This window comes from Thamnophis sirtalis, unplaced genomic scaffold (genome assembly GCF_051295495.1).
Source record: "Thamnophis sirtalis isolate CommonGarterSnake01/CBP01778 unplaced genomic scaffold, rThaSir2_p1.2 scaffold_6, whole genome shotgun sequence".
Classification (NCBI taxonomy): Eukaryota; Metazoa; Chordata; class Lepidosauria; order Squamata; family Natricidae; genus Thamnophis; species Thamnophis sirtalis.
The window spans coordinates 28,807,781-28,831,355 of NW_028261386.1; the positions used below are offsets into that span (position 1 = coordinate 28,807,781).

A 23,575-nucleotide genomic window follows, 5' to 3' on the forward strand; every position below is an offset into this window, starting at 1 on the left:
TCATTGCATATTCAATCCACTACAATCAGCAACTAGCTCAGAAAGCCTCTGACTTGACAATAAGATGCCATCCTGGAGAACAAAAGAAAAAAGGATTTTTTAAAAAAAAAAAGTTGCAAATTAAAAAAAAAACCCAAGTGGGATGCAATGAAGCTTTCAAAACATTCTTGATCAAAGACTATGGAAGTGAGGTTCCAATACACACTTAAAATATATTCATCTATTCATTGATTTTAATAATAGATAATTATATATTATTCAGTTCATTACATTTCCATATATTACTGTTGCAACAACAACTTGTAATTATAATTGTATGTGTAAGACTGTCTTACATAAGAGACAATTATCATACTATTCAGTACTAAATTGTAGAAAATTATACATATTCATTCAAACAAATTAAATTGGCAATATGTAATGTGAAGTAGTGTTGATATTTGTACAGTTATCAGAAACAGCACAAAGAAAATGTATTCCTTCTAATATTTTTTTTTCCAGACAAAAACCTATGACTCTGTCACCGATAAATTTATGGATTTCTCTTTTGAAAAGGTACCTAATTTTATATGTATGTTTAGACAATATCATCTTTCCATTATTTGCCTCTTTTCTGATATCAATGAAGTGTTGGCTTTTTGTTTTTCTTCTCTCAGACTCACAGTGCATACATGCTCTTCTATAAACGAATGGAACCAGAAGAAGAAAATGGCAAAGATTATACATTTGATGTTTCTTCTGAATTACTAGAGGTATGTGCTTCCTACAATTATAAAATTATTATACTTCAAACAACACAAATTTATATTCTGATTTTGCCATTAGGTTGTCCAAGGAAAAATTGATTATTGTCAAACATTGTGGTGTAATGTAGCAGGACTTTAAATTCTTACTGTACAGTACTTAGTTCTCCACCCATTTACCTTTAGTTTATGTTTGCATTTTTTCCCCTGTGCTCTGATACCCCATGTGGAACATTATGCAATGACATGAATTAGACACAGAGTCATGCTGACTGCTGGCTGTATAATAGACAGAATTCTTAGTTTGGGCTAATTTGGGCTAGTTTTCATTATATCAAAATAGCATATATATATATATATATATATATATATATATATATATATATATGTATATGTATATGTATATGTATATGTATATGTATATGTATATGTATATGTATATGTATATGTATATGTATATGTATATGTATATGTATTTATATTTATATTTATATTTATATTTATATTTCTTAGTAGACCAGGGGAGAAAGGGCTCTTTTTCATGTCATTTATTTCATTACATTATTAGTAATATCAATGTCTATTAAGTGGATAATTAATATTACTAAGCATTATCATATCCTTACTATATGATGTATAAGACATTTGAAATGAAAATGTTAGGATAAGAATGTGCATCAAAAAATATTATTGCCCTGTTGGGATCGTTCATTTAGATAAAACAGAAAGAACCTATAATTCAGTAAATCAGTAATATTAATATTGTTAATATTAACATAAAGTCAGTTGGCTAAATGGAACTTTCCTTGATGTTGTAGAGCTCACAGAATTATACAGCTTGAAGATATCTTTTCCTCCCCCCCCTTTCAGTTCTTCATCTTTAGATGACACCTTTCAACTTTCCCAAGGGTCACATTTATTACCATACCCAATTAAGACTTAGGAAATCTCTTTTTCAAGAGACGAATTCCAACAGCATAAACAAAATTGAGTTAGGTGTATTATTGGTTGCCTCAGTATATGAAGTTTTAGTATTATACCTTGGATTCTAAGAAAAGCTAAGGCCTTTAATGAGGGAGAATGAGACCCTTCATTTTATCAGTCTTCATCTGTCTGTCTGTGTTTGTTTGTTTGTTGCCCATCTCATTGTCAAATGGGCAACTTACAACAATATAAAATCATGATATAAAACAATAAGATTAAAAAATTAAAAGCATTCAATGTTAAGTATTAAAACATTAAAATTAAACATTTATTGATTTTATTGTAGCATATAAATTCAATAAATTATCATTGTTATTGACTTTACAGTAGTAGGAACACCCCCAAGCAGTTTGGAATAGGATACAGGAAACATTGTTTAGTTTACTTACTTAGGACACTTTTTATTATTTAAATGAAGTTTCCATGAGAGAGAATCATGGCTAATTTTGAATTATGTTACATTTAAATAGAAAGGGGTTTTTTAATGTTAATTTTATTTATTAAATTTGTTTGCTGCCCATCTCTTTCTACAAGATTTTTATTTATTCAGTCAATCAATTTATATAGATTAAGAAGTACTTACATTGGCTAGTAATTTATTTTTCATTCATTCATCTCTGAATAGAGTGAATAGTTTTACCTGATTTTTTTCATTTTTCTCTACAGTGGATATGGCATGATAACATGCAGTTCCTTCAGGATAAGAATATTTTTGAACATACATATTTTGGGTAAGGTTTACATTAATTTTTATTTTATTTCATAAATGAATTCCAGGTTTTTAAATCCAGGTTTTAAAAAGTGGGTGTAAAAACAAGTATTTATCCATGTGTTTGTCCTAGATTTATGTGGCAGTTGTGTAGTAGCATCCCCAGCACATTACCAGATCCAAAAGCAGTTTCTCTGATGACAGCCAAGGTAGAGTATCTTACTGTCAGATTACTTTTTTAAAAAAGTGTTTTACCACTTGTTCAGGATAATCTCTGACTATCAATTATTGTCTTACAGTTGAGCACTTCTTTTGTCCTTGAAACATTTATCCATTCAAAAGAAAAGGTATGTGCCTGAATTTCCTATAACACAATGTATATTTCTAATGTTGATTAAGATAAAGAATAATCCTTTGCTTCACTGATTGAAAAAAAAATTATAATGAAATTTTGGTTTGTTTCAAACTAGATTATTTCATAGTCTAAATGAACCTTTGAGCTAATATAGGCAAACCTTTCTTAGCATATACCTTGTGTAGCAACCATTCAAAGTTAGGACATAAAAATAAGTTTGTGACCAAGACATATGTTTTACACCTTGTAGTTATGATGGCATTGAATAAAGGGGGCTTACAACTCGTTCTCAGAATTCTGAGTGTCATAGTGTCCCTTGGTCATATGATTGTGTTCTGGGGCTTGGATACCTAGCTCACAATTACAATACCACAGTAATCCATGATCATTGTTTGTAACCTTCATTGCCAGTTTCCCACAAGCAAAGATTAAAGTCATTCACATAAGTCATTCACACTGTTTTTGCTTCTGAAGAGCCCCACTATGGAGTATGAGATCACAGGCATCTTGTAATGGTGGCTCAATGGTTAGAATGCACTATTGCAGACCAATGCTCCAACTGCCAGGAGTTCAGTCCTGACCAGTTCAAGGTTCACTCATCCTTCCAAGATCAGTAAAATGAGGACCCAGATTGTTGAAGGCAATATGCTGACTCTGTAAACCGCTTACAGAGGGCTGTAAAGCACTCTGAAATAGTAGATAAAGCTAAGTGCTAGTTCATAGTATACCCTCTGTATTGTCCACCCTTGTTTCCTGCTGGCCCCAACTCTCCCAAAATTCTCACATACCAGGCTGTTTGCCTAGGACTCTGGTCACATGAGGGCTTCCGTTAATGGTCCATGTGATCTCCCGCTTACGATAGCAACTGGGACTGTCAGGATTGACATTGCTAAGCAATGTGGTCATATGACATCACACTTTATGACTTTATTGCTTAGGCAATGGAAATTCTGGCCCCAAATTCTATTTTAACCCAAGGACTACCTGGCCAGTCAGATAGTATGCATTGTCCTACGCCTTACTCATTCCCCCACTCCCTATCACACACTGGAATGATTGGAGATGAAGGAATTACAAGAGAGTAACCAGGCATACAATGGGGAATATACATTGACAAGAATGCATTGATGCCAGCTGTTTACTTACAGCTCTTGGGGCTGCTAGCTGCAAGTATGCTAGGCAGACGGCCAGAATATTTCCCACTGTATACTTGTTTACTCTCTTGTAATTTTTTTCACCAATCTCTCCAGTGGCCTTTGTTTTTCTCCTCGCATCCCCTACTGCACTAGGTAATCAGTATTTTGCCAGTACATTTTTCCGATATGTATTCCTCATTGTATACCTGCTTACTCTCTTTTAATCTCTTCTCCAATAAATATGAATACACACATTAATTCCATTCTAGCTAATTCTCTAGCAAGCACTGTGGTGAACATTGCAAAAGCCAAGGGAGTTGGAAAACAGCTGTAGTAAAAATATAAGCCCACTTGTGATTAAGTGATAGATATTTAGTTATTTATTAAAAACATTTATATAACTGCTATATAACACCTGATAACAAATTCTGAGAAACCCCCAATATTCCACTTGACATCTGAGCTCCAGTCCCAATTATGGTTGCCAAACAAGGACTACCTGTACTGACAAATTTAATTTTCTTAGCCTAGGATAGGATATCTTAACTTTGACAAATTAACCATTATCTAACATAAGATCTTATTATTCTTATTTTATTCTATAAATAAATATTATATGTCATCTTTAAACCAGATGAGTTGACTAAGACAAAGAGTTTTATTAAACCTCAAAACCAAATCACTATCCTTTTTGTGGGTCTGGCGAAGGTGGGAGGGTACTGCTGAAACCATCACTGTATCATACTTATTGCTTTTAATGTTATGTAACTGAAGAAAATAATTATGTGCTTCAATTTGAATGTTTACTTCTTTTAGCCCACGATGCTTCAGTGGATTGAACTGTTAACTAAGCAATTTAACAACAGCCAAGCTGCTTGTGAGGTAAGTAAGTAAATGAAATATGCAAGTTAGCAAAACCTATCCTTCTCCTGTGTGCTGCTTGGGAAATCCTTGAGACTGAGTTATGCAAATTGCTGGCCATGCCTCTTCTGACTGGACTGGTTCAGTTTTTTAACTCAGTCCAGCCTAAACAGACGCAAAATTATTCTCTCTGGGTTACTAGACAAATTCATCATTATTATTATTCAGCTTGAATTCCCTTCACCAGCTTGAGCTCCTTTCACGGAGCAGTAAATATCTCTACAAATAGGTTCGTTTTCTCTTCGTTTAAAGTGGCAATTGGATTTTAGCATTCCCGGAGCCTTCGGGACCAAGGAACCTTTTTATTGGAGGTGAGGGCGTGCCGTTGTTCGTTGTGGGAACGTTGGTTTGCTGCCTTCATTTTGTCTTGCTGAGGGAGGCTGGGGATCGGTTCGCCGCACCGCCCGCTCTAGCAGCTGTCCGTCGCCCCCCCAGGTTGCCTAGTGATGCCATATGGCTGGGCTCCCTGTATTACCTCGACCTCGAGAGCCTCTGAAAGCTTCTGCTGCGGTCGCTGGCAAGATACGAGGCAGGCTTTCTCCATTCTGGCGGCAGCTTTTGTACCTCACCGATTTGAATCTCCTGCCCCCGCCGTTGGTCGCAGGGGCCATTTTGGAGCCCTTTTCATGCCGACAAACAGTCTGGCTAGGCGTGGCTTCATTTTCCCGCCTGCAGTGACGTAAAATCACCAGATTCATTTCTCCACGGAGGTCGGTTCGTCACCATTCTACTGGAGCATGAGTTTGATCTCTCACGGCCTCCTGCTTCGATTGCGATCAGCATTTGGTATTTCAGTGAATGTGAGCTTGAGCCCTTTCAACCTAGCTTACATGGCGGATCTTACTATTACCGGGAGCAGCTCTGGGGCTTCCACCTCTCCTCGGTTGTCCTCCGATGCCATCTAGATTTGGTAAGACCACCACTAGGGCTGCCAGCCACAGATCCCGCGCCACCTCAGTGGCTCCTGCCAGGGCCGCTAAGCGCACCAGTAAGACCAAGAAAGGGTCTAGGGATCCCTCAGCCCCCAGGCCATCTCCCATCCTGCTGCCTGAAGGGCCTTCTACCTCCAGCCTAACTGGAATTCAAGGCTGGTCCCCAGACCTCCCTCTACCTCAGGATCTCACAACTGCAAGACCTGACTCAGGGCTCGTCTGATACTTCTGAACCCAGCCCAGGCCCAACCCCCTCCCGTTCAGGGGCCTCAGCCATCTTTACTCCCACTGCTGTTCGCAGCAGACCAGAGGATACTTCAGAATTTGACCTCTCCCCTGGGCTCAGGGACATGATTACCACTGCCATATCTAGGGGAGTGGATGCAGAATTACAGCGTACGAGTCAACGCTCTAGGAATTTGATTTCTGCCAGAGATTTAGCCACCTCTCAGACTGATCCCCCTTCTCCCTTGCCTTCCATCTACATCGAGGGGTCTGTTTTAGGGGAGGAAGGTGAGATTTTGGATTTAGAGTTATCAGATGGGGAAGGTCTGATTCAGGATAAAGTTCCGTTTTCGGGCCTCTTCAGACCAGCCCTATTTAAATCTGATATAAAGCCCAGGTTGGTGGAGAACTGCAGTGATGGTGGTTCTTTTGGAATTCTGCCCCATCTCCACATAGAAGCTTTGGAGCTAAGTCAAAGTGACCATTTGGGTTTTTGGTTACTTACTAATGCCCTTCTCCCCTGATTGCTCAGTTGACTGGGGAATTAACTCTTAGAAGAGTCCTGGTTGTGCCAAATTTCTTCCATTTGATAATTATGGAGGCCACTGTATTCTTAGTGCAGCAGAAATTTTATTGTAGCCTTCCCCAGATCTATGCCTTGCAATAGTCTTGTCTCTGAACTCTGCAGGCAGTTCCTTTGACCTCATAGCTTTTGCTCTGCTACAATATGCATTGTCAGTTGTGAAACCTTCCATAGAGAGTTGTATGCCTTTCCAAATCATGTCCAAACAATTTAATTTGCCACAGGTTGACTCCAATCAAGGTGTAGAAAAATGTCATTAACAATCAAGATAAATGAGAGGCACCAGAGCTAAATTTCAAATGTTGTTGCAAAGGGTCTGAATATTTATGTCAATGTGATATTTCAGTTTTTTTCTTTTTAATATAAATTTACAGATATTTTTAAACATCTGTTTTCACTTTGTCTTTATGGGGTACTGAGTGTAGATTAATGAGAAAAAATGAATTTCAACAACTGTAGAATCAGGCTGCAGCATAACAAAATTGACAAAAGTGAAGGGGGTCTGAATGCTTTCTGAATGCACTGTAGGTGGCATGAACAACTATCACCCTTGGCCTTCATTTTTTCAAACAGCTGTGAAAAATTGTTTTTTTCTCCTTCCCAACTGCCGATATTTACTGGAATACTTGTGGAGTTATACTTAAGTTGTTTAAGCAATGATAATAAAATATGCTAGGAATGTGTAGTAGAATAGAAAATGTTTTCATTGTTAAGGAATATATGCTAAAATGTTACATATGTTTTTTCCCAGTGGTTTCTTGATCGTATGGCTGATGATGACTGGTGGCCTATGCAGATTTTAATTAAATGCCCCAATCAGATTGTAAGACAGGTACGATAAAGCATAGTATATGTCATTTGAAATGTTATTGCTTAAGGTTTAGTTTCTTAAATTCACACTATGAATTTTAACCATCAAACCCAAATGTTAGATTGAAGTGCCCTGGATATTATTACATATATTTGAGATGTACTTCAAATTCTTTGAGGTCTTCAGCTGAAAAACAGTCTGGCAATTTTTAGAAGGATTTCTGATAAATAATCTAACAAAGTCTAAGCGTACATGTGGACCTTGAAATTTAGTCTACATACCCAAATAGATTTACAAATATTTATTTAGGTGCATTTGTACTTGAATAAGAGGCCCCATTATATATTACAAATAGCTTATGTTTAATTTAATATAAAAACCTGAACTTCTCTCCCAGTATTGTTTTGCCATTCAACCAGAGGAGCCTGCTATCTGAAGAATGAAGCCAAAGGCAATTTTGTATATGGAAATACTACTTCAATTTGGATTTTTGCAAGTGGAATACCTTAGAAGTTATACTAAAATCTTCTATGTAGTTCTAACATTTTTGGTCCTGTTTCTGCAAAAAAAAAAAAAGCAAATATAGTCTTGGGCTGCACAAATTGAAGTATAGTGCCAAGACCAAAGGAAGTCATAATTTTTCTCTATCTTTCCTTGGCCATATTCTTTTACAAAGAATATTGAAAAACTGGAATGTATGTAAAAGACAGCAGTCAAGATGATAAGAAGCTTAAAAAACTTGAGCAATGGTTGGAGGTGTTGGGTTTGTATAGGCTGCATGAACACAGGATAAGTGTCTTCAAATATCTGAAAAGCCATCACAAAGAAGACAATATGATATTTTTCAGAGTTATTTTGAAGACAATATAAAAAACAATGTGTTTAAATTAAAATTATGTTTGCTATCAGGAAAAATATTCTAATAAGAGCTGTTCCACAAAGAAACTGACTGTTAAAATGTAGTGGACTTATATTCAGAGAGGCTCTGCATGGCTGTTTGTCAAGAATGCTACAATAATAAATTCCTGCATTGAACAAAGGGCTGAACAAGTCTTGAAAGTCTTTTCTAATCTTTAAAGATTCTATGATTAAATGATTTAAGATATAGTCTGTATAAAATAGTATTAATTGTGTAACATGAAGGCAAAATATCACTAATTCAACAATGAACTTTTCAACCAAGTAATCCATGATCACTATGTTTCTAAAGCTTTGTGAAAGCAAATATTTCTGTGATCCCAAAGTAACCTTAAAGCTTATGACTTTACAGATGTTTCAGCGTTTGTGCATTCATGTGATTCAGCGGCTCAGGCCAGTCCATGCTCATCTCTACCTACAGCCAGGACTAGAAGACTGGTACATTTTCTTAAAACAATTCCATCTATTTCAAATATTTATTGCGTAACACTAATTTTATTGTATGTCAGTATTATACAAGTACATTGGGAAACATTTACATTGGTCTTTTATATCAGATAATATTTTATATTACACTGTGATTAGAAAATAAACAGCAGTATGGTAAATTATAAACAATTTCTCTTGGAGGATTATGGCATCCTTTTCAATGTTACAATATTAATATAGTTCATGTAATTAAGAAGAATTTATTCATGCAGGTATAATCACAGCATGTACTGTATAGTAAAGTAAGCACTGTTAACCATTTCACATGCTATCCTAAATATAGTCCATTTTACATAATATAGGAGGTTGGAGCAAGTTTTCAGATTAGTTTTGGATCATTTTGCCTTCAGTGACTACAATATACACTGATGAACAATGAAATGTATTTTCAGTTCAGATGACATGGATGGTCCTGTGGAAGATATTGGTAGTCGCTCATGTGTGACTCGTTTTGTGAAGACCCTATTGTCAATTATGGAACATGGTGTTAAACCTCACAGTAAACATCTCACAGAATACTTTGCCTTTCTTTATGAATTTGCCAAAATGGGAGAAGAGGAGGTGAGTGATTTTTCATGAATTCTGTTATATTTATTATTCGTTACTAAGTTTGAGTGCTGTTAACATTTTTGTTATTTAATCTTTGCATTTCTATGTTTATTACAAAAAATTAATTTAGAGAGGAAGGCAGAATATAAACAGTTGTTATATTTTATATTCAATTATTTTCAGAGCCAGTTTTTGCTTTCTCTGCAAGCAATTTCAACAATGGTTCATTTCTACATGGGAACTAAAGGTCCTGAAAATGTAAGTCTGGAGTAATCTTTTATAACCTAATTTCTCACTGGGACTTTACTGGATAAGACCCAGTCTTTCTAGGAGATATTTCATGACTACTCTGACCTTTACTCTGCAAAAAATTGTCTTTAACAAATTATCACGATCTCCACTCCACTTCTAAGTTTTCCAAACAGATTGTCTCTATAGTATTATCTATAGTAGATCTTTATTCTATATGTTGATTATAAATCTATATTTGAGATAATTTATTGCAGTTCTATAGCTTAGCGTGGTTAAATACTCAGAAAGAGAAAGAGAAAGAGGGAGGGAGGAGGGAGAGAGAAGGGGCAGAGTAATGCTATGTGTCCTTGCTCCTTTAGTAAAATATGTCCTTTTGCAGAGATTTGTAATATGAGAGAGAGATGGAGATGATGATGATGATTTGCTTTTTTTTTTGCCAGCCCCAAGTTGAGGTACTATCAGAAGAAGAAGGAGAGGAGGAGGAGGAGGAGGAAGACATTCTTTCTTTAGCAGAAGAAAAATATAGGCCTGCTGCACTTGAAAAGATGATTGCTCTGATAGCCCTTCTGGTAGAACAGTCTCGATCAGAGAGGTGAGGAGTATATTCACATATATCAGTTTGTTTATGTATTGCATTTATTCATCTGTTTTTAATGGATTTTTTAAAAAGTTTTATAAAGAACATCAAAAGCTAACACAAAGTAATAAAGAGTAAAAGGAACAAGAAAACCTGCAAAAACCTATTCTGGTTTTTAATACTTTTTATATTATTTGACAGCATAAGTCAATCTAGAAAACTTAACAGTCAGGGCCTTTATGTGATAGGGCTTAAGATTTTACATATATCATATATAAGCCAAGAATTTCAGGTGCCGAAATATATCCAAAATTGGGTTCAGCTTATTCATGAAAACATGTTAATACTTCTTACATATATCCATTATACACTCATAGATTCAGCCATCTGTTGTTAAGCTGATGGGCTTATTCACAGGTGGTACACTTTTCATAGTATTTAGGTATAAAATTTGAGGGTAAGGCCATATATAAAACATTCAAAGGGCAAAAACAGTTGCTTGATTGTAACCCACATTTTGCATATTTTTGCCATTAAAATCAATTCGCATTGATTTCCCCCCCCCCCCTGATTTTGGATCCGGAACTGTGGAAAGAAAAGTCCTCCTTTCTTTCTTTCTTTCTTTCTTTCCTTCCTTCCTCCCTCCCTCCCTCCCTCCCTCCCTCCTTCCTTCCTTCCTTCCTTCCTTCCTTCCCTGTTCCTACTTAATGGAGATTCAATATATCTTGCTTGAGCTTCCTAGCATTTGTTAGCTGGCTTCCTAAAAAAGTGGTTTTACATGGACTACTCCAAGAAAATTCAAGAAAGCAATTTTGTTTTTACTAATTGGTTGATTAATGAAATAAATTGGTCCATTCTTTATATGTGTTTTAGGCATTTGACTTTATCCCAAAATGATATGGCAGCATTAACTGGAGGCAAGGTAATAACTGGACATGAAAACAACAAGAGTTTTAAAACATCTTATTTTAAAATATCTGCTACAGTAACACATTGAATTTGTTCCAGGGTTTTCCTTTCTTATTCCAACATATTCGGGATGGAATCAATATTAGGCAGACCTGCAATCTTATTTTCAGTCTTTGTCGATATAACAACAGGCTTGCAGAACATGTAAGTTACTAGCTGTTATTATATCCACTCTGAGAGCCTAACTGGAATACTTTCATGAGGGTTGCATATGATGAAAGGATTTCTTCCTCTCTTACAGATCGTATCCATGCTTTTCACATCGATAGCCAAGTTGACTCCTGAGGTATGGTCTAAAAGTACAGTATTTTGCTACCATATATTATATTGTTTGATGGTCACATTCAACATTCTTAAAGTTTTTATTTTCCCCAATATAATAATCTAGTAGTGAAATATGATCCTGCATTGTTTTATGCTCCCATTGTGCTATACCTGCACTTTCCTCTGGCACAATACACATAGCTGATGCCTTTACACCAAGCCAATTATTCTTTTTCTGGAAAGAAATCAAACAAGCATCGTGCCTTGGCACCACATAATTAATTCAATCTATGGTTCTGGCCAAATAGAAAGGGGTGCAAGCATTAAGGTTACACTCCATTTAGTCTTAGTAGTCAAAACTGCATAGGAGATACTAGTTCAGCAGTCCATAAATAGCAACCTATATTCAGCCTTCTGAATAAGTCATATTTATGCCAAAATTGGTCTTATTTATTTGATCATATTTATGCATATATATTGAAAATTCAAACTGGTTCACAACTTTTTAAGCACCATTCTACAGGTATTCATTAGCATCAGTGAAAATCTATTTCTCTATTTTAATTGGATTTCATTAATAAATCCCCCCCCCCTTCCCCAATTGCTCAGAGATATGGTTTTGGTTTTTGTCTAAACTTGAAATTACTAGATTTCAACTTATTTCTTTTCCTAGTCAGGAAGTTAAGCCCTGGTATTCAACTCACTTCATGACTTACTCTAAATATTAAGTACTTTTTGTTTGCTTCTACTTGTCTTGATTTATTGTGGCTCTTAAAATTATATATTTTCAATTCTTTATCATTGGTATTTCTATTGGAGTCCTTGTTTCTTTACTAGCTTTCTACATACTTCCTCGTGATTCTTAGCATACCTACCTATATTTTGAAAAAAGCAAATAGCTCCCAATTGCTAAAAAGATTCTCTGGGCAAGGACTAATGCCATGGTTTTTCTTATGCAGCAGAACCAAACTGAAATTCTTTCACATGCTATACAAATCTACTTTTGCTGTCCACAGCTTTTTTGCAACACTGCAGCTTGGATTTCTCTGTTTTATGAACTATTTTCTTCATAGCAATGTAATAGTATTTTTATTTTTGTTTTAGGTTCTTTTTTTTTCAACATGAGATTGTCCCCTGGCCAAAGGATGCCGGGTGGATTATCAGTTCTGACCTGTCAAAAGTTAAGAAGTTAACATTTCCCAAAGTACTAAAATACATGGAGCTAGTTGGAAATGTAGAACAGTGCTGTCTCTGATGAGAAGGCATGCCCATGTATAAAAGCAGGCTCTAGCTTTCTTCAAACAATGAGAGAAAATTGTTAAAACGTTTTCAGGTTTCTTTGTGTTTCTGCTTGACTAATCTCTCCTAATCAGTCTATGTTCTGTCATTCTCATTGTTTAATTTAGTTAGCAGTGATGGGAGGCTTTATCAGTTTGTTTTTCACCAAATTAAGAGCAGATTATCTTATAAATACGGCGTAGATTCATTGCCATCTTCTTATTCTTTTACTTCCATCTTCCATGACCAAAAGAGAAAATTCCAGAATAAAAACACTTTAATTCCATTTCTATACTTGATTAAGATTGTGTATGTCTCAGCATTGTATTCTTCACAACAGTAATTTGGTAATCTCACATTTTCCATATACCGTATTTTTCGGAGTATAAGACGCACCTTTCCCCCCATAAAAGAGGATGAAAATTTGGGTGCGTCTTCAGAATCAGCCGGAGTGAACAACTATTGAAAAAAAGTTTTTATAGAGAGCTTCAGTCAAGATCTTGTGAGAAGTTACAGCCATCCCAAACTCAGGTCTTAATAGCTTAGTCAAAATTCAAAATGCTGAGAATTACTTAACCTAGGTTCCTTTGTTTAACTTATATGGTTGTCTTGCATGCTTCTCTTGAGTATTTGACTATGTTGCCACTCAGAGAACCAATGTGGTAAGTTAATTAAGATGCTTGATAACCCAGTTCAAGTTCACCCATTAAAAATCACTGGATAACTTGGCTCAAGCTTTCTGTTGCATCAGCTTCTCATAGGATGATTGAGGGATGAATGAAGCGAAATCTGTATGTATGCTGCATTGAACTAATGGAGAAAAATGGGATATAAATGTAGCACATTAATAATACTACAAATGTGCCATGCAAGATGTTGCCTGGATAATTCCAGCATTCTATATGTTCTATATTTTATAAGGCCAAGAAATTCCAGTTCAAAAGATCAGGTAATTGATAAGAGATATATTATTCTCTGTGAGGGGGCTCACCATTTAAAGATGCCGAGCTTGTCCGCTGGAGAGTAACAGCCTGGGTTCAAGACCCAAGCTCCATACAACAAGGTGAACTCCTATTACTTGCCACAGCTCCTGTCTACCTAGCAGTTCAAAAGCATGCAAATGAAGAAGATTAATAGGTACCACTCCATGAGATGGTAACAGCGTTCCATGTGCCTTTGGGGTATAGCCATGCTGGCCACGTGACTTTGGAAAATGTCTTTGGACAATGCTGATTCCCTCGGCCAAGAAATGGAGATGAGCTCTGTGCCATAGATTCAGACATAACTGACAGGGAAACCTTTCCTTTTTGTCTTCTATATGAAGCCTGTAGATCCATAACCAGTCAGAGTGGGATACTGGCCAGAATTAACAAATATATTGTTACAAGAAAATGTTCAAATGCCAGGGTTTTTATTACATCAAGAAATAGAATCAGGGTATGAGCAGCTATTGAGTATGCTTTTTTTTCTGTATAAGAAATGGTTGCCTTGAAGTGGATTCAATCTTTAGGATCTACCAGACTCTTCTCTGACCTTCCTTTCTTTATATGCATTCTTTGGCTTTTTCATCAGAATACCAGTTCAAAATTATTTGTTACCTATGATTATCTTCAATATACACAGTCGTAACATCAACTGAAAAGATAAAAAAAATCACAAACAGGAGTCATTGCTATAATATGTGTATTTAAATATGTGTTTAATAAGTAAATCATTGAATAAAATCAATTATGACTTGTAATATTAAAAAAACACTACAGATTCCTTATATTATATGTATGTATGTATGTATGTATGTATATGTATATGTATATATATATGTTTTTTTCTTATTATTTTCAATTTCAGGCAGCCAATCCTTTTTTCAAGTTGTTAACTATGCTTATGGAATTTGCTGGTGGACCTCCAGGAATGCCACCATTTGCATCATATATTCTCCAAAGGATATGGGAGGTAAAGGATGTCTATATTAAATACACTCAAAAGATTTGTCATGTCTCTATAATATTGAGAGAAAATAACAAGTATAATGTCTATGCTGTAAAGATTATTAGACTTAATTTTTACACTCATAGACTGTGGAAATAAAAATTATTGTTTGACAGAGAATATAGTACTTTGGCAGCCTTTTTTCCACAGTTAGTAAATAAACTAGTAAAACGGCACTCACCAACCTTTCTGGCTCCACAGACCAGTAGGAGGGGGGTAGTATTGTGCACATTTGCCTTCCGCTTTTTGGGTGAGTTCCCTACCGGTCCGCAGACCGAGGGTTGGGAACTCCTGTAGTAAAAGATTCGGCCTGCCTGTTTTACTAACTGAGCTGTTGATATATAGTCTTGTTGATAATAGTCTTGTTTTTGTTTTTTTGTTCATGATGTTTGTCCATTTTCCCAATATTTGTAGGTGATTGAGTACAACCCATCTCAGTGTCTGGATTGGCTGGCAGTGCAGACACCACGAAATAAGCTTGCTCACAGTTGGGTCCTGCAGAATATGGAGAACTGGGTAGAACGCTTTCTTTTGGCTCATAACTATCCAAGAGTGAGAACCTGTAAGTTGCTAAGCAGAAAAGAATTGCCTTCTTACTTTCTGATAAGTTCATTATTTATGTGTGAAAATGTGGCCGTTTTATTTTATTTATTTCCTAATATTATAATAAACAACATTTAAAAGAAAATGAGTGAAATATTTCCAAATATTCATTTCAATATATTCAGTATTACTTGCAACAATTTAGAAAGAAAGGAACTGAATTCTCAGCATTGCTTGTTTTTGTGATCTCTCTGCCAATAACTATATTTTTCTTTTCTAAGTTGTGTCATATAGTTTTGTGAACAAATTTTAAACAAAACAAAAAAACAAATTTTATTTTAAAGTGAATGTGCATAGCCAAAGTCTACCTGCTTTATTTACCTGTGTATTTATTCTTTTGCAGCTGCAGCTTATCTTCTGGTCTCTCTTATTCCAAGCAATTCATTCCGACAAATGTTCCGATCCACCCGTTCACTCCATATCCCTACTCGAGATCTTCCTCTTAGTCCAGATACCACAGTTGTTCTTCATCAAGTGTATAATGTGTTGCTTGGACTGCTCTCAAGAGCTAAGCTTTATGTTGATGCTGCTGTGCATGGAACAACTAAACTGGTACCCTACTTCAGTTTTATGACTTACTGCTTGATCTCCAAAACAGAAAAACTAATGTTTTCTACTTATTTCATGGATTTGTGGAACCTCTTTCAGCCTAAACTTTCTGAGCCTGCTATTGCTACCAACCATAATAAGCAGGCCCTGCTCTCTTTCTGGTACAATGTCTGTGTTGACTGCCCTGAGAACGTGCGCCTTATTGTGCAGAATCCAGTGGTGACCAAGAACATTGCCTTCAATTACATCCTAGCAGATCATGATGACCAGGATGTGGTGCTTTTTAACCGTGGGATGCTACCTGCCTACTATGGCATTCTGCGACTATGCTGTGAGCAATCCCCTGCATTTACCAGACAGTTGGCTTCTCATCAAAATATCCAGTGGGCATTTAAGAATCTCACACCACATGCCAGCCAATATCCTGGGGTAAGTCAAATTCATGCAGAGTGAAAGGCAGAAAGAGATTTTTCAGAACAGCATTAACAGCAGCAGTTTATGGAGCATTATTTTTAGGGGGTAAGTGATTCACATGAATGAAATGTCAGAAAATAAAGCTGTATCTCTTTGCCAGATCCAAAGAAGCTAGTTGATAAAGGTGAAAATATATTCGGCTCTAATTTAAACTCAGAAAATTCTCAGAAGACGGGCTTAATCGAATTGCAACAGTGCTTTCATCCAGTTTACCAGCAGTTCTGTCATTGTCTGATGGCAACTATGGTACAATTAATTTTGTGCCATACACAAATATGGTACAATTAATTTTGTGCCATACGTTTTTATTGCCCCATCGTCTTAATAGAATTGTCAGTTTTGGGGGAGTTCTTCTACAACTGAGATCACTGCCATTCTCCCTTCCTAATGCATACGATATGACTGCTCTGAAGGAGGCAAAATATACCTTGAGTTCAAGAAGCAAAACAATTCTTTGCTCTTTTAATAGGAAGAATGGTATAGAAACAAAATAGCTCTTTTATACTAAATATATAAAAAAACATTATTGTATATAACTATATAAGATAGGCAGACGAAAGCGAGAGATGATATAAGGGAGGGGCACTCAGATGACTCAGCAGTTAAAAGATGCTGAGCTTGTCAGCTGCAGAGTGACAGCTCCGCTCAATGGGCTGATCTGTTACTTGCCCCTGCACATTCCCACTTAGCAGTTCAAAAGCATGCAAATGCAGGTAGATTAATAAGTACCATTTCAGTGGGAAGGTAACAGTGTTCCATGTGCCTTTGGCATATAGCCACGCTGGTTACATGACCACAGAAATTGTCTTTGGACAACACTCTCTCTCTCGGCCTAGAAACAGATGAGCACCTAGCCATGGAGCTGGACATGACTGACAGGGAAACCTTTGCATATGATATATAAAATATATACTAAATCCAGTTTTCAGTAATAAACCAGCATAGAGTAAACTTGGAATTAAAGGATCCAATTTAGTAGATTAAGAATACAGTGGACCAGATTTTCATCCAGATGTGCCCCTGAATTAATAAACAAATGATGCCCCCAAAGGAATTCATATGAAGCAATTACATTAATGTTAACCATATCTTTTATGTGATTTGCAAATGGTTATGTAACTAGCATATCATCATACTTAATGAATCTTCAGGAGTAGTGGATATCTTCCCTGAACTGGTCCATTTAAATTAAGATTCACTGTGTTTATTTGTATTAGTTTGGTCCATTTTTCTTTCAGTTTTAAACATAGTTCAAGTTGAAGAGCTAGAAAAGGAAGTATTATAGAAAAAAAGTAAAGCTTGAGAGTATGTGAAACCAAGAGAGCATTTTTTTTAATGGCAGTACAATATGACTACCTTTGGTATACTGTTTATCTTTTTAAAGCATTTATCTTATTATAAACAAATGGAATTGGGGGTTTGTTTGTTTTTTCAATAAACCTTATGATATTTCTTCTCTTTATTTAGGCAGTGGAAGAACTGTTTAATCTCATGCAACTCTTCGTAGCTCAGAGGCCTGATATGAGAGAGGAAGAACTGGAAGACATTAAGCAATTTAAAAAAACGACTATAAGCTGTTACCTTCGCTGCTTAGATGGGCGGTCATGCTGGACTACTTTAATAAGGTATTTCACATTTGGTGTGTTGATCTAGAATAAATGTTAGAGTTTATAAAGTGATTTTGGTGCTTTTCCATGCCTTTTATTCTTGCAACATGCTTTGTTGTTGTTGTTCAGTCATTAAGTCATGTCTGACTCTTCATGACCACATAGACCATAGCACACTGGGCTTCTGTGCCCTCCACTGTCTCCTGGAGTTTGCCCAAGTTTATATTTATTGTGTTGATGACGCTATCTAATCATCTCATCTTCTGCCATCCCCTTCTCTTCTTGCCTTCAATCTTTCCCAATCTCACGATCTTTTCCAATTAGTCCTCTCTCCTTATTAGGTGGCCAAAGTATTTCAACTTCAGTATCTGTCCTTCCAAAGAACAGTCAGGGTTGATTTCTTTTAGGATTGGCTGATATGATCTTGCAATCCAAGGAACAAGTCTTGTCTAGCACCACAATTTGAAAGCATCAGTTCTTTGGCACTCAGCCTTCCTTTTGATCCAAATCTCACAGCAATACATTGGAAATACATTAGGAATATATTAGGAAAACCATAGCTTTATCTATACAAACCTTTGTCGGCAAGGTGATATCTCTACTTTTTAATAAGCTATCTAGATGTGTCATAGCTTATTTTAATGATGTGCTTTCTGTTTAGGATGCAACCACTGTAACCTTACAACTCTCTTTTCTTTACTGTTTTGCTCCAAGTGCCTTCCGAATATTATTAGAAACTGACGAGGATCGGCTTCTTGTCATATTTAACAGAGGCTTAATCCTGATGACTGAGGTAGGAGTATTATTGTTATTATTTTACCCTTTTGGTTGGTGGGATATTGCAAAATAAGATAAATTAGGATATCTTGTTTGTGGAATTCTATCTTTATATGTTAATAATATGCTATATATATTTGGCAGTCCTTCAATACACTGCACATGATGTACCATGAAGCCACAGCTTGCCATGTAACTGGAGATCTGGTTGAGCTTCTGTCCATATTTCTTTCCGTCCTGAAATCCACTCGTCCATATCTGCAAAGAAAAGGTTTGGATATTATTTATTAAATGTAAGTTTTATTTTTAAAAATAAAACAGACGAGAACTAAAACATAATTGTCACTATCAATCAGCTGTTTATATGGCTTGTATGAGTTGTAAACTAAATTAATTTGCTTGTATATTTTCAGATGTGAAACAAGCCCTTATCCAATGGCAGGAGCGGATAGAATTTGCCCATAAACTTTTAACTTTGTTAAATTCCTACAGTCCTCCAGAACTTAGAAATGCTTGTATAGGTAAAGTATATTAAACATAATGCACTTTTTTTGATCTCAGATTACCCATCAATTACATTAAAGATAAAATAGACACTGTTCCATTTCTGTTATAATTATGGTCAATAGAGTTAAAGAATAAGGCTTGAATGAATGATTGATTGACTGATTGATTGACTGATTGATTATGTGCCATCAAATCATTGTCAACATTGATAGTTTCACTTTTTTATGGTAATTTTATTTACAATTGCAATTATAATAAAAAAAGCTAATACAAACTAAAAATAATAAAAAAGAAAATAAATTCCATCCATCTGAGGCTAGTTGGCCAGTCTTCTTATTCTTTCTTTCTACTTTCCTAGTGTCTGTTTTTTTCTTCCCAGTTTTACTTATACTTACAGCTCTGTTACTTCTCAAGAATAATAGTGAGTTCATGCACAGGCCCATGTATCTTTTTGCAGTAAGATGGAAGTAGTTTTGCCATCCAGATGTTACCTTTAATTTCTCAGTTTAGTTTAAGGGCCTGATAGTTCTGGTGGCCTTCCATTCAAATACTAATGTCTGACCAAATTTGGTTAAGAACTGTAGTACTTGGTGTTTGTCCAAAATGAAGGCATAAGTAGCATAATAGTTAACTCTGTGTTCAATCAGTAGCAACATGCCTTGGTAAAAACTGTGACTAGAAATATTAATTGGATGACAAAGGTAGTGATTAGCAATTTGTCCTACTCACAGGAAGAGGCAGACGTTGAACCAGATGTTCTGATGAATCATGAAATTGTCTCAATTGGCTAAATGATAGCAAATAATTACAGTCTGATCGTGTTTAGGTTTTTCCTAGTTTGAATTTATACAAATGTTTATGCAAAGTTTATTAGAGTGAAGATTTCTTTTTAAGAGCATAATCCTGCTGACATGAAGTACTACATAAGTCCAATGAATAAATAATTAAATATGAGGGTTTTTTATTTTTTGTTTTGCAGATGTCCTCAAAGAACTGGTGCTGTTAAGCCCTCATGATTTTCTGCACACTTTAGTTCCTTTTCTTCAGCACAACCATTGCACATACCATCATAGCAACATACCAAGTATGTATATTCAGATGAGAAGGTTATTTATACTTTTATATAGAAATATTAATTTATAATAAAATTGTTTTGAGATTTACTTTGAGGCAGGAAGTAGTTTGAGAGGTGAGATGGGAAATGCAAATAATATGATCAATCTAATTAACCTGAATCATTCAACTATTGACAGATGTTTTAAACTTATTACCCTTAGATTGCTCTTAAGATTGAAAAAGTACTCTTCTCAATTAGAAATATATATTTTAGGCAGCCTAGAGCAGGGTGTCCCACGGGCCAGATGCATCATGTACTGGCCACGCCCACGCCAAGTTTAGCAAAGGGGGGGAAAGTCACATCAAGTGGCGCTGCCGTGACAACACAAGTTTGACACTTCTGCCTACAGTGAACTGCATATTGTCAAGGCATTGTTTCTGGATGACAAAATCATCATTATGGATGGATGGATGGATGGATGGATGGATGGATGGATGGAGAAAGTCCCCTGATGCACACCTAGTCATCCCTTCTTTTTCCTAAACTTCATTACTCTCATCATTATCCTTTCTTGAGCCAATTACTCTTCCTAAAAATAATTCCATCATATCCATGTAAGCAAATATATAAATCCTTAACTTAGAACCATTTGCTTAGTGACTGTTCAATATTCCAATGGCACTGAAAAAAGTGACTTACGACTGGTCCTTGCACTTACGACTGTTATAGCATTCCCCAGTGTCACCTGATCAAATTTCAGGGGCTTGACAAATTTGGGCATTTCACAGCAAAAAAGGGTCATAAAATTGTGCATGACTGGCTTAAAAACTAACTTGCCTAAGGATGGAAATTCTAGTCCCAATTGTGATTGTAAGTCAAGAGCTGCCTATACTTTATTTATAATTCAGATAATACTAATCTCCATAAGAAAGTTGGAGAGGGGAAAAAGCCTGAAAAGGTAAAAAAACAAAAAAGGATCGAAGGTAAGGAAATCTTCCACAATGAAGGAAGGATCTATAATATATATAAATATAAATATATAAACAAGATACTGGACACTACAGTTTCCCTTACCCTATAAGCATGTAGGATTGTTTAGCCTAGCATAGCCTGGACTGGGAGGTCCTCATGCCCTTATAACCTCTAGACTATCATTACAGGGGTTGCCCTGTAAAGCATTTAGAAACTTCAACTGGTGCAGAATGCAACTGCGCGGGTAATAAAGAGTACTGTTTTCCTCCTTATTCTAAGTTAGCTAGAAAACCTAAACATAATAATAAAATCTCTGAGTGCGAATCATTGTTTCTGCTATAGAAACAATATAAGAAAAAGAAGAAAAAACAAAAGCCTGTAGGTTAAATTTCTACTCCGGTGTCAGGCACGAAACTATTACTTCAAAGCTTTAAAGAGGAAAGAAATAACCATTGTTTCATTCTGGGCTGCCTCTTCGGTACCATGAGGTAGCAGGGTTCATCCTTGGGGGTAAAAAGCTGGAAGTTGTCTTTTGTCTTCTCCCTGCCTTTTGCTATATGATCATCAGAATAAATGTTGATTTTTTTCAATCTATCTGATATGAGAAGATGAGAATAGACTCCTCTTATAGCAGTGACAATTACATTTCCATGTATTAGCAGCAGCCAAATATAAAAAGTAGATCATGAATTGTTTTACATTTATGGAAGTTTTTCAGAAAAGATTCGATAACCATTTGTCTGAAATGGTATAGGGTTTCCTGCCAAAGGAGGGGGTTGGACCCTTCCAACTCTGTTATTCTATTCCATTCTAGTTGATGTTATATTACTTTAAATAAAATAACAGTGGTTAATTGCTTTTGTAAGGAACAAAACATAATGGGTAAACTATATACCTAATTGCTTTAAAATTTCAAGTTTACAATTTATTCTTGTCTACATTTTCTATTATCTACCCAAAGAAAAAATATTTTTTAAAAAAATTATGATTAAAATTATCCTTTTTAGGGGGCAGAGAATCGGGATGGCTACTCCTTGTAAAAACAAAATGTACACATTTTGTTAATGCATCTCCTTTTTACTTTCCACTACAGTGTCTCTTGGCCCTTATTTCCCATGCCGTGAAAATCTGAAGTTGATAGGAGGCAAAAGTAATATCCGCCCACCTCGCCCTGAACTTAATATGTGCCTTTTGCCTACAATGGTAGAAGCTAACAAGGTATTTATTTTAGTTATTTATCAAATCTATATGCCATCCATCTCTTGACGAAAACTGTCTGCACGACTTACAAATATATAATTAAAGTGCACTACAAAACATTACAACAATAAAAAAGGATCTTGAATTTAAAATTAAATTAAAACAAATTATCTTATCATGAAAGTAAATGTTTCCTTTATGTAACATTTGATTAATCAAGGGTATGCCTTGATTGATGAGTCTTAAGAATAATTGTCATGTGGTTGTTGGGAAGAGAACTGCACTGCTGAATGTATTTGGTTTAATTAATTATATCCATTGTTCTAATTTATCACACATGTATTCCAATGGCATTTTTATTATAGTGGTTTTCATAAGAGAGAAAAAAGAAAAATGCCTCTACTTGTCATTCACATCTTTGATCCCAAAAAATCCTTACAAATACTTCGGATCCTAGATATGTTCAGTCTGTAAGTGGGAGTGGGAAAGTGGCAAAAAAGAAAATTTTGCATCCTTTTTAACATCTTAGGTTTCCTATACATTTATGTAAGTTTTAATTATCCCTAAAATTCCCAAGTTCTGTAACAAATAATTTCTGAACCATGTTCTGTAGTTTTTTAGTAAGAATTTATCATAATTCTTTGAAAATAGTTCATTTTTCACATTTAGATATTATACTTTTCATGTTTTTATTTTGTAAACAGAACTTTCCTTAAATCTTCAGGGTAAAGATGAAGTTTATGACCGAATGCTACTAGATTACTTTTTTTCATACCACCAGTTTATCCATCTTTTATGCCGAGTTGCCATCAACTGTGAGAAATTCACAGAAACCTTAGTGAAAATGAGTAAGTAAGAATTTGTAGCATGTCTAAAAGCTTATTTAACAAGCACATTAGTTCAGAGTTCCTCAAACGTTTTCGACTTTGTGGACCAGTGGGGAAGGGGATAGTTCTGTGTAAACATTTGGCACGCGCACATGCGCAGCTCCATTTGTGCAAGTGCCGTGCACATGAATCTGCTGCTCACTTAAATGGAACATGTGAGGATGTGCACTTCAGCCGTTTCTGTGGCCTGGTTGCAAACCTCTCACAGCCCACTAGTGGGCCATAGCCCACAGATTAGGGGCCCCTGCATTAACTGAC

The 23,575-nt window shown here is 35.7% G+C and overlaps 1 protein-coding gene across 2 annotated transcripts in view; it reads left to right on the forward strand.

Moving 5' to 3' along the window:
• Window positions 1-23,575, forward strand: part of USP34 (ubiquitin specific peptidase 34) — a 160,038-nt gene that overhangs the window by 131,778 nt on the left and 4,685 nt on the right. For both annotated transcript variants that reach the window (XM_087717484.1, XM_087717485.1), the window contains 24 exons: window positions 502-555; window positions 657-752; window positions 2,394-2,458; window positions 2,570-2,645; window positions 2,736-2,783; window positions 4,744-4,809; window positions 7,340-7,420; window positions 8,670-8,755; window positions 9,199-9,367; window positions 9,539-9,613; window positions 10,048-10,199; window positions 11,058-11,106; window positions 11,193-11,297; window positions 11,395-11,439; window positions 14,544-14,648; window positions 15,099-15,246; window positions 15,631-16,265; window positions 17,778-17,935; window positions 18,632-18,710; window positions 18,839-18,965; window positions 19,108-19,215; window positions 20,181-20,285; window positions 22,324-22,448; window positions 23,155-23,278. In XM_087717484.1, the coding sequence (XP_087573610.1) occupies window positions 502-555; window positions 657-752; window positions 2,394-2,458; window positions 2,570-2,645; window positions 2,736-2,783; window positions 4,744-4,809; window positions 7,340-7,420; window positions 8,670-8,755; window positions 9,199-9,367; window positions 9,539-9,613; window positions 10,048-10,199; window positions 11,058-11,106; window positions 11,193-11,297; window positions 11,395-11,439; window positions 14,544-14,648; window positions 15,099-15,246; window positions 15,631-16,265; window positions 17,778-17,935; window positions 18,632-18,710; window positions 18,839-18,965; window positions 19,108-19,215; window positions 20,181-20,285; window positions 22,324-22,448; window positions 23,155-23,278 (2,881 nt within the window). The remainder of the gene's footprint in view (window positions 1-501; window positions 556-656; window positions 753-2,393; window positions 2,459-2,569; window positions 2,646-2,735; window positions 2,784-4,743; window positions 4,810-7,339; window positions 7,421-8,669; window positions 8,756-9,198; window positions 9,368-9,538; window positions 9,614-10,047; window positions 10,200-11,057; window positions 11,107-11,192; window positions 11,298-11,394; window positions 11,440-14,543; window positions 14,649-15,098; window positions 15,247-15,630; window positions 16,266-17,777; window positions 17,936-18,631; window positions 18,711-18,838; window positions 18,966-19,107; window positions 19,216-20,180; window positions 20,286-22,323; window positions 22,449-23,154; window positions 23,279-23,575) is intronic.